At 41.6% G+C, this 10,793-nt stretch overlaps 1 protein-coding gene across 1 annotated transcript; it reads left to right on the plus strand.

Annotated features, from left to right (window-relative positions):
* Positions 1–2,745: 2,745 nt before the first annotated feature.
* lhx3 (LIM homeobox 3) lies at positions 2,746–10,363 on the plus strand. The gene is made up of 6 exons (XM_070850703.1): positions 2,746–2,842; positions 5,339–5,510; positions 5,629–5,831; positions 7,749–7,900; positions 9,124–9,295; positions 9,930–10,363. The coding sequence occupies exons 1-6, from the start codon at positions 2,746–2,748 to the stop codon at positions 10,361–10,363; spliced, it is 1,230 nt and encodes a 409-aa protein (XP_070706804.1).
* Positions 10,364–10,793: the final 430 nt, after the last annotated feature.

Genomic DNA, 10,793 nt, shown 5'->3' on the forward strand with positions numbered 1-10,793 from the left:
TCGAGTTGTCAAAACACCGGAAATTTCTCCCGGTACAGTTCGAGCCAAGGTAAGACTCCAATTGAACTACCTTCACCGTGCATATGCGTGATAATTTCGATTCTGGGAGGTGCAGGCGGTGCTGGGTTTTAATTGATGTCCTGGGGTCCGTTAATGAGTTACAATTAGGCGTGAAATGGAGAGAATTCGGCAAAACAGCAGGACTGAAGGCGGTTCATGTGGCGCTCAGTGAGCTCTGACACGCGTAAAATGGACCTTTTGAACCTGTTTGTTTTTCATTTTATTCTATTGTGAAAACCAACCGCACTCCTATATATATATATAAAAAAAAAAGGAACACTGACTGATATTATTCTGAGTTTGATAAATTCGGTGTAAACTCGATGCGCCCAAACAGGACGCACGATGCAACAGTTGCAGAAAAACCCTCTATTATCCGCCAACCCGGGTGGATATGCATACAGACTGTTTAGAGGCGCGTTGCGTGTGGGAGACGTTATGAATCCGTAATGAGCCTTCATTGTTGAGAGAATCACACGAGCAGATGTTATGCGCGTGCTGTCACTTCACACCGCCGCCTGCTGCTGTAACGGGAGCGCAGGGCGCACGGAGCGGGTATGGGGAGACCACCGGACCCACCGTGGCGACAGCAGCCGCAGGGAGGCTGCTAGACAGACTGCCAGCAGGCGCGGAGCTGCTCCCCACCCGCAGTCCACGCACACAGAATGCTCAACAGGTGTCACGTTCCTGCCCTGACAGGTGGGACACCTGAGGTTGCCGGTGGAGGAGGCGGTGATGGAGGTGAAAGCTTCGCCATAATGGTTAAATAATTAGTGGCATTCAAAGATGGGGGCAAATGCTTTGTTTTGTTAGTTTGGAGTGTTTCTGGAGTGAGTGTGGAATTTGATGTTATTGTGGTAATTCAATGTGTCTCAACACACACACACACAAAAAAAAACATTTTATTTTAGATAAATGGCGTGTGTGAAATTATTGAGAAGAAAAGACACCAATTTTATCCAGATTCACAATTACAAAGCTGACGCAAAAACTCAAACGGAAAACGTGAATTTCTTCCATCATCTTTGCGACTTCCTCTGACTTGACTGACCATTACTATGATGGTCATTTTATCGCGTTGTTGTCACATTACTGTCGGCCTCAGCCCCTCAAAAGTGAGCGATCAATATGACATAAAAATTATTACAAAGCTGAAAAGTAAGAGGGGCACCCATGAACCCCCCCCCCCCCCCACACACACACACACACACACCTTTCTCCAAAACGTCTTTCATATACTTCTGGAATACAGGCAAATAGGACATTGATTTTAGATTCATCAGCGGCCCGGACGGCTGTGGCACTACCCGTGATTTCCCCAGGCGCTCTTTTGTGCCAAAGATCAGTGTCGATAAAATTCATTGGGGTGTTGGCCCGATCAACATGTTATTGAACAGCCGATCTCTCCCCTAAATAAACACTTGTCTTTGAGCACTCAACTCACGAGATGGACATTGTGTGTGTGTGTGTGTGTGTGTGTGTGTGTGTGTGTGTGCGCGTATAACATTTAAAATCACTTATTTATAATCTGATCGCATACAAAGCTTATGGTGCCACTTGCTCCATTAAGAACTATATTAAATTCATAAGAATACATCGTTGTAATAATAATAATAATAATAGTTCCAGTATCAATAACAGCAATAATAATAATAATGTAACATTTCCAAGTGTGTAAAGTTTCTCATTTAAGAAAAATAATTGCTGGCAAATGTCTGAACAAGACTGTGGTGTTCCCTCAGGGCCCAATCTTTCCTCTACGCATGGCAGTAGTGGAATCTGAATTAAAAATGGATTCCCGTGGCAAATCCTCGCGAGAAACCCCTTTAATCGATTTACATAATAAATCAGCAGCATGACGGTGTCCAGTTGTCTGGATTTTTTTTTTTTTTTTTTTTAAATTTTGAGTCTGTAGATGTAGCTTTTCTAATGCTCAGTGCACCAGTCCAGTTTCCACGCAGGGGGTCGTTAACATTCAATGTTCTATCTAAACGCATGCCACTTAAGGGGATGTTACGCACCAATTAGATAAAGCAACATTAAAATTATAAGCAAAATTCGTTGCAGAATATTTGCCATATATTTTTTTTTCTCCCCCAAAGCGGCCTTCATGCCCTCTTACAAACCCACCATAGCACGACCACGTCAGCCAAACATCTAGTCTGTACGTTGCCTTCATTCATTAATAACATAACGTTGGGGGTATTTAGAGGAATGATCCATCACAGGACGCACTCATTTCAGAGTTGGAGAGAAGTGAATTTTGTATAATTTGATTCCAGACTGATAACCAAATTAAAAGAGGAAATGCTTTTTGAATATTCTTTTTTTTTTCGTGTTGTTAGGAGGCTACAATATTGTAACGCGTCTCTGAGTAACGTTACCACCCAACACTGAGACTCTATTGGCTTTTCCACTCACCTCCTGTTTATTCTCCTTCCGGGTAAGGTACTCACTAGGTGATGTTAATCTATCTCCCCGTCGCCCGGGAAACGGCGCAGTGTAATCCTGCACAGGCTTCGACACAGTGAAGCTTTTAAAGCGAACTCCAGCCGCAAGCTCGCGCGCCTGTCTTCGCGTGAGGGCTCGTGCCCCGCAGGTTCGACAAACACCTGCCTCGTGCGCGAGTGCTGACGGATCGTAAACGAGACAGATTTGCATTAATGTGCGCGTAAATCATGAGCGATGGACGGACGCGGTGAGCGCAACTCTCCAAAAGGGGCACCAAATAACACGGAGATGCTCCTCGCTTTGCTGTCACACAGTGAGGAGCTACGGAAAGGTAAAATATACCAGCATATGCTCAATTTAGTCGTTTCTGCGCCGATTATATCACACACACACACACGTTTGCGTAACGTGATCACACGTTCGGCCTTTAAATGGGATGTAAAGTGTGGCCGCAGGACGAAGTGCCCTCTCTTGATGATGTTTCCGCTATGTTTAATAAGTGTGTGTTTGGGCTGTCGTCTCTGGTGTCCGGCTGATGGAAGCTACAGCTGTGCATCCGTTTTAACTTTAAGAAATGACCCTGCCGTGCCACTCAGTTTTTGCAGCTGTTGACTGTGCCATTTTCATCCAGATCTCGGCGTGGCAACTTTTACGCATCAGGCTTGAACCTTTTTTGATTTATCCGAACGGTCGTTGAGATTTGGATGCTTTATATTTATGTTTAGTGCAACATGTTCTGAAGGGGGAAAACAGGCGTAATTTGAAAGCTGTTTTTAGTCTGACATCAATCCTTTGTTGTGAAAATTCAGAGGGGTGCTACATGTTGCGGAATACAGTTTCAGCCACATTTAACGCGTGAAAGTCGATGAGCTTCTGTTAAATTGTTGTACGTTTGTTATCCATCATACTTCCGCTTTTTATTTCCATTTGGGATTTTCAAGCATCTAGAATTTTAATATTCCAAGTGGGCTCCAGAAGGTGAGCAAATTGCTTGGACACCTTATTGGTTTGTACCGTGAGACTATAGGCCGCAGCTTTCTAGTTTTACGTTGAATTAATGATGACCTGGATACACCTGTTCTCGACGTGGCTCCCACCACTCTTGCGCAGGGCTTCGCCGGCGATGCCAGAAGAAATGGTGCATGAATGTTTCATGAATTGTCCACAGCAGAACAATGGGAATGCGATTCCTTGCAGGGATGGAATATGAAGTGGTTGAGCCTCTATTCATTAGTAATAAAGAGGCCCGATAACGTCTTACTTGGCATTTTAGTTGTCCTTGTTTTTATTTCAGTTGGGTTTTTTTTGTTTGTTTGTTTGTTTTAACATCGAAATGTTTCAGTAAGCTGTTGTCTTATCCCTTCCTCGCTGCTCCGAGGGGACACTTTTAAGATAACTTAAATGGGGTGTTATGTGCTGCAGTTCTGCCTGTCTGAAACTGACCCTGCGTAATTTGTGGCTGCAGCTTGTTAAAGATAATATCACGTTTCCAGCCCACCACTAATTGGTTAATGAGCTATTAATTCCCAAAATGATGCTGTAGCTTACACTTTCAAACGCCCCCCATGATTTTCCCCCTCCTTTTATAATTCCTACATACTTAAATTTGCACAATTCTGAACTGGATTTATGCTCAGAATGGCCTCCACCGGTTTCATGTGGGCTTATATTCAACGCATTATAGACTGAATTGAAGTGCATGACTGTGCATTTATATCATGAATATTTAAAACAGTAGTTTGAACTGATATCCCTGGTTATTTCTATTAATTCTATGACAGGGTTTAGAAATTCATCACTGAATTATTTCCTTATCTGTGAGATACACTGTATAGGCTAAGCCTAAATTTACACCATTGGTTTCAAGTTGAGTTTTACTTAAATGCGACTTAATTGCAAAGACTGTCTCCAAAAATGTCAAATATTATGAATCTTTGTTAATATCAGTATATTTCAGCCATGTGCACAAACACAGGGGCATTATGTGGACCGTCGATGTTATAAACCATCAGACATTGTACAGGACGGACTCGTGCTCTTCTCAATCATGTTTTTTTTTTTTTTTTTTTTAATATACAATGATGGAAAACACACTATATAACACTAATTGGTCCATTGTGTGTGCGCGCCTCCATACACAACGACCATTTCTTTATATATTCTTCCTTTTATTGTGTTCATATTGAGCATTGCATTCATGTTTATGTGGTGCAGTGGCATTTTAGTCCTCTACTGTACGACTCCAATTATGTATGAGCTTCATTTAATTTGCCAACGGGCTATTTTTTCATCACATATTTGTTGATTTAGCATTTTGGGATAAAATGACCGGTGTTGTAGCCTTTTGCAATGTTTTACTCTACTTGGCTAATACATTTTGATGGAAATAATTGTGGATTAACAATATTTACTGATGATAAATATAGCAGTGCTATTTTACTTTTATAGTTTTAGTTTTATAAAATCATAGAAAAAAATAAATACAACGAAATAGTAAACCACTTAAAATGCAAAAAAAAAAGAGAGAGAAATAGAAATAAGTGAATAAGACAACAATAAGGTGATGATAGCCTGGATGATGTGAAAATCTCGCGCTGCTTTGCTCCACCTATAGTGTGGTGTCTCCTTCTTGACAATCACACCTGAACACTTTTTAAATTATGGAATTTTAGCTGTGTTTATTAACAGATTGCATGATAAGTGTTCACATATTAAGCACAATATACGCAGCCTCTATTGTCACTCCCCGTGCCATTTGGCACATGGGACAGCCTCCGCGCTGGACTGACTAAAATGTGGTGGTGATTCCATCATGTCTCCCCTGCAGAAATCCCAGTGTGCGCGGGCTGCAATCAACACATCGTGGACCGCTTTATCCTCAAAGTGCTGGATCGCCACTGGCACAGCAAGTGCCTGAAATGCAGCGACTGTCAGGCCCAGCTGGCGGAGAAGTGCTTCAGCAGGGGCGACAGCGTCTACTGCAAAGAGGATTTCTTCAAGTGAGTAGCTTTCGAATATTTTGGTCAGCCTTTGTCGTTGTGTGTCATCATATGCAGACTCTTATTAGTCTTACGCAACTTATTACGCATTGATGGCAACCGTCTAATTTCCCAAAAGGAGATTCGGGACCAAATGCGCAGCGTGTCAGCAGGGGATCCCGCCCACGCAGGTGGTGAGGAGAGCGCAGGACTTCGTCTATCACCTGCACTGTTTTGCCTGCATCGTGTGCAAGAGGCAGCTGGCCACAGGTGATGAGTACTACCTGATGGAGGACAGCAGGCTGGTCTGCAAGGCCGACTACGAGACTGCCAAACAGAGAGGTGAGAGCTGCAGCCGCCGATTAAACCCACTGTTTAACTTTTCAGTGAGTGGGGGGAAAAAAAAGAAAAGTGTTTTCCAAACGGATGCGCCCATGCCCACGCCTCATTCTGTGAGTTATATGATGCGTTGTCCGGAGACTTGTTTTTAAGTGGCTGCTTTGAGTTTGATGTGACAATGAGGTCACCCATAAACTTTGACCCACCTGTGTTAATTGCATCATTGCCCGAAACCCGATCGATAGCAAACAGTGTAAAGTGGAGGCCTCCTGCGCTGGAAGCAAACCGCTTTCAATAACTCTTATTACTGTGTGCGCCCTCCTGAGTGGAGACACAGAGAGAGAGAGAAAGCTCATGTAGGTGCATATGTTAAAACAATCTATCATTGTGTGCAGCGGTCATATCACTCACAATGTGGTTAAAAACAATAACTAGATAAATAAATATTGTATTAATATGTTTATTATATGTTATAGGTGAAAATACTGTTCAGTGATGATAACAAAATGAGAAAAATGGAATTTTTTTTTACAATTATTTTTTATTGGTTGAAGTAGGCAGGACAGGTACAACACAGTCAACATAGTTAATGACATATCACCATATTTTGTTTTTACTATACCAACAACAGCATAAAACAGGAGGTTGTAAAAAAAAAAAAAAAAAAAAAAACTAAACCTCAGACAAATAATAGAATTCTATTTACTAGCAAGTAAGTCACACCATTGAAAATGTCTGGTGCTTCTGGGCTGGTTTATCACAATATTTTTTTCTATTTACCCAAAAAAAGTACTTGTTACTATGTGTAATAATTGCAGAAAGTATAAAGGCCTATTTGCTTAAGTGTACATATCATCAGTTAGAGATGCTTTTCTTAAAAGTGACATTACACAAATATTTTAGCAAGCTCTTAACAAAGAAGCCATTTTATGAAAAATATATTTTACCAAAAGGATATCATTCTTAGACCACATAGTATAGTAGTTTTTAATGTGCTGCTCAGTGACAGACAGTGTCTGTACTATACATGTACTATATAGAACACGTGTTGTCAGGAAATAGTTAATAGCATTTCAGATTTTCCTCCAAAACATTTTCATTAGATACATTATATTCAACCCAAGCCACATTAACTTTACTGAAAAATCCCAGCAGGCTCTGCTCCTGATAGGGCAGACTGGGCATGGTCAAGTTTTATCTCCCCATCTGTTTGTTTGAATTTACTGCCCTACACCAAGTGTTGATTTATGCAGCGAGTTAACACAAGTTTTCACTAAAAACACACACGTTTATTTTACTAATTAGAGGGCGCAATTACTTGGGCGGCATCCATTTGGATGATGGTTTTGTATTTTGCTGTGCTGGCCAACAGATGTGCAGACTTGATGCAATTATGCACAGGATGCCAGCTTTTAGTTTATAGGCAGAGGGGAATTCATCCATTTATGTTGAATTAGAAGGCTGTGTGTTATGCAAGCTGTTCTATGCAGTATGATAATAATAATAATAATATAATTCACTATGAATATGTGTTTCTAACACACATTTTCAGGTTACTGACCCAAACTATATGCACATAAAGAATTTGTCCCAGGGATTCTATAAAAAGGAAAATCTCTTTAATTGATTGTAATATTTTTCTTATCACAAATCATTTTTGCCTTTGTAATAATTTAGATAGCTATGAACTGAAACACTGTACATGAGCATAAGATAGCAGCAGTAAAAATAGCTATTAGACTGTGTATATTTATTATGGTCATTCTTTAATTTATCTTATTTAATCTAATTTAGTTATTACAAAATTAGATCTCAGGCCTGAAACCTAATTAAACAAATGGACAACTTAAAGCTCCACCACGTGGGCACAATAACTGTCCAGCAATGGCTTACACTGTGTATTGTCCATTCATTTTTCAGAGGCAGACTCGACTGCAAAAAGGCCACGAACAACCATCACGGCTAAACAGCTGGAAACGCTGAAGAACGCATACAATAACTCTCCCAAGCCGGCCCGCCACGTCCGGGAGCAGTTATCATCAGAGACGGGCCTGGATATGCGGGTTGTGCAGGTAAAGTATATTATTATCCATTAAGGGCTATTCCATTAGTGTCCCTACTTCATTATCAAGGGACAATTGTGGCTGAACTGGCACGAGCCTACTGTACGAGCAAGTGTGTGCGTTGAGGGGGAATTTACGGCTAGACGGAGTAAAATGAAGTCCACATGAAAGTCAGCATGGTTTAAGTGCAAGCTCGTTAACAATGCTAAAAGGGCCCCCCACATATTGTCTGCTGCAGAGGAGCCTCGCGCTGGTTGCGAGGTGGTGGTCATATATATTGTTTTATTTGCAAGGACAAAAGTAGAGACGGAAGCCACTAAAACGCGGCTCATTATTCAGTGAAAGAGAAGGGGTGAAGAGGGTTCACTTAGGGCGGAATATCATTAAGGAGAATGTAAAACTGCCTTTTGTGCTTGTGACTGAAATGCATTAATTTTGTGTGTAAAACAAAATTAAGCATTTATTCATTTTGTCTGAAATCTCTCAGATAGATGCTTGCAACCAGCAAGGTTATCGGCAGTTCGAGTTTCTGACTATATTGTGTTTTCTAAAATGCGAGCTAAAATGTATAGATGGGATCAAAATGGGAAAATGGGAATAATTTAAATCAATGACACGCTAAGCTGTCTGCTCCCTGGGGTGACGACAACTTGTAGCTGTCGTGAAGTTAATCATATGCGTGATAAATCTGCAGCAGGGGACGCTGGTCCCAGGATTACCGGTCAGTGTCACAGTTTCAGCCTCCTGCTTGGACTCACAAAGGCGTGAAGCTGCGTCCAGACAGTCCTTGAAAATTAATCCGTTTTAATGCTTTAAAGCATAATGTGTGCATCAAGGAAAGAGCAGAGGACTCTGGATGTAGAGGACTCTGACTTGTGTATGAGAGGCATGATGGCTAAAAAACATTGTGAGCTATTTGTATGGTGATGGTCCTCAAGCTTGAGAGGCTCATGTCAACAAGGCAAATCAAAGAAACTTGGTTAGAAAGTACTGTATTAAATTTAGCTTCAATTCAAATCTCAAATGTGTTTTTTTTTCTACATGATTTACAAAGTAAAGGAAAAGTTAAGGTTATAGTTTTTACACAAAACTAAAACAATTGTTTTTAGTTCATACTCAGGCCTCAATTTTCTCATAGAAATGCCGTGCATTTGCACTCAAGACCGAAATGTGTTTTCAATATGTCACCAAAAACGATGACAAATAAGACATCTCACCTTTCTGCCCTCCAGGTTTGGTTTCAGAACAGGCGAGCTAAAGAGAAAAGGCTGAAGAAAGACGCCGGCCGGCAGAGGTGGGGGCAGTACTTTCGCAACATGAAGAGGTCACGAGGGAGCTCCAAATCGGACAAGGACAGCATCCAGGAGGAGGGCATGGACAGTGATGCAGAAGTGTCTTTTACAGGTAGAGTCAAGCCCAAAAGAGCCCGACAGAGGAGGCCTTTTTCACAGCTGACATTTTGACACAGATGCTGGCGCTGTACTATTCAAGTGCCATATTAATTCATGACAGACAGTAAGCCAGCATGCACACTACTAGGACCCTGAAAATGGAGCAGCTAAATGAAACTTTTATTCCTTTTATTATTTACTCCTGTGCTTTTCTTACTGTGATATGTAAAAATGACCTCTTTGCCAGTTAGTAAAGCACAGGCAGAACAAATAACAAACCCGTATCCCATTTACTCATAGCCAGGGCTCTCGTAACAATGTAATACAGGGCTAGAGAATATTGATAGCAAATGAAAAACCAATGACAAAAAGACCTGATATCTGCTTATAACAAAATTATGATGTGTTATAAGCGTTTGTTAAATCTTTTTAATATACTGCATACTATGCTAACTCTGTTTGTTTTGATTAATTAGTAATTGATAATCAATTAATAATTAGCTTAAATGGTTGGTAATCTCTTACTGGCTTTGAGCAGTATTTTGTTCAATAAATTCCAAATTAAATTCAGTTTATTAAACAGTTTTATTAAATGCTGTCCAGTCAGAATTACAGCATCAGTTTTGTCTTCTTGTCTTGTTGCACAGATGAACCACCCATGTCAGAGCTTGGCCTCACTAACGGCATCTACAGCAGCCTGAGCGAGTCCTCTCCAGCCATGGCTGGCCGTCAAGGGGGCAACAACCACAGCTCCTTCCCCCTGGAACATGGCGTCCTCCCCTCTCAAGACCAGTTCCACGACATCCGCTCCAACAGCCCCTATGGCCTTCCTCAGTCGCCGGGTTCACTTCAGGCGCTACCCAGACACCAGCCTCTCATCTCCAGCTTGGTCTACCCAGACTCCGGCCTTTCTATCATGACCCAGGGCAGCGGGCCTGGGATCAACCCTGCCGTGAGGGTCTCCATGGGGGGCGCCAACGGCCCTAGCTCGGACCTCTCCACTGGCAGCAGCGGAGGATACCCAGACTTTCCTGCCAGTCCAGCCTCTTGGTTAGATGAAGTGGACCACGGGCAGTTTTGATCGGTCAACAGCAAGAAATCGGACTTTTTTCTAATGGTTTTCTGTGTCTTCTGTTGGATTTTAGGAATTGGAAAAATAGTCACACAGGACACTGGTTGTGTAAAGGACTAGACTGCTATCTTTGACTCTCACCAATATTTGACCTTCAATATCTGTGACCTGGATGGAAGGAAGCAGAAAAATGTCCTTCCTTAAAAGCACTTGGCCTAAAAACTGTCCATCAGTAGTAAAACATATGTAAAGCAAGAAATCTGTCAAAAATGTTCAGTTTTCAGATACCACTATAAGCTTCTTCAGAACATTGTAGAAACTCAGAAAGTTTAGACACTGATCATTTGGATTTTCACCATCTCTGTACTGTCATCTCCTCCCACTGCTTTGTTTTCTACTGATGATCAGGTGACCAGGTGCAGAATTCAGTCCAACGTTT

Source organism: Pempheris klunzingeri, chromosome 19 (genome assembly GCF_042242105.1).
Source record: "Pempheris klunzingeri isolate RE-2024b chromosome 19, fPemKlu1.hap1, whole genome shotgun sequence".
Classification (NCBI taxonomy): Eukaryota; Metazoa; Chordata; class Actinopteri; order Acropomatiformes; family Pempheridae; genus Pempheris; species Pempheris klunzingeri.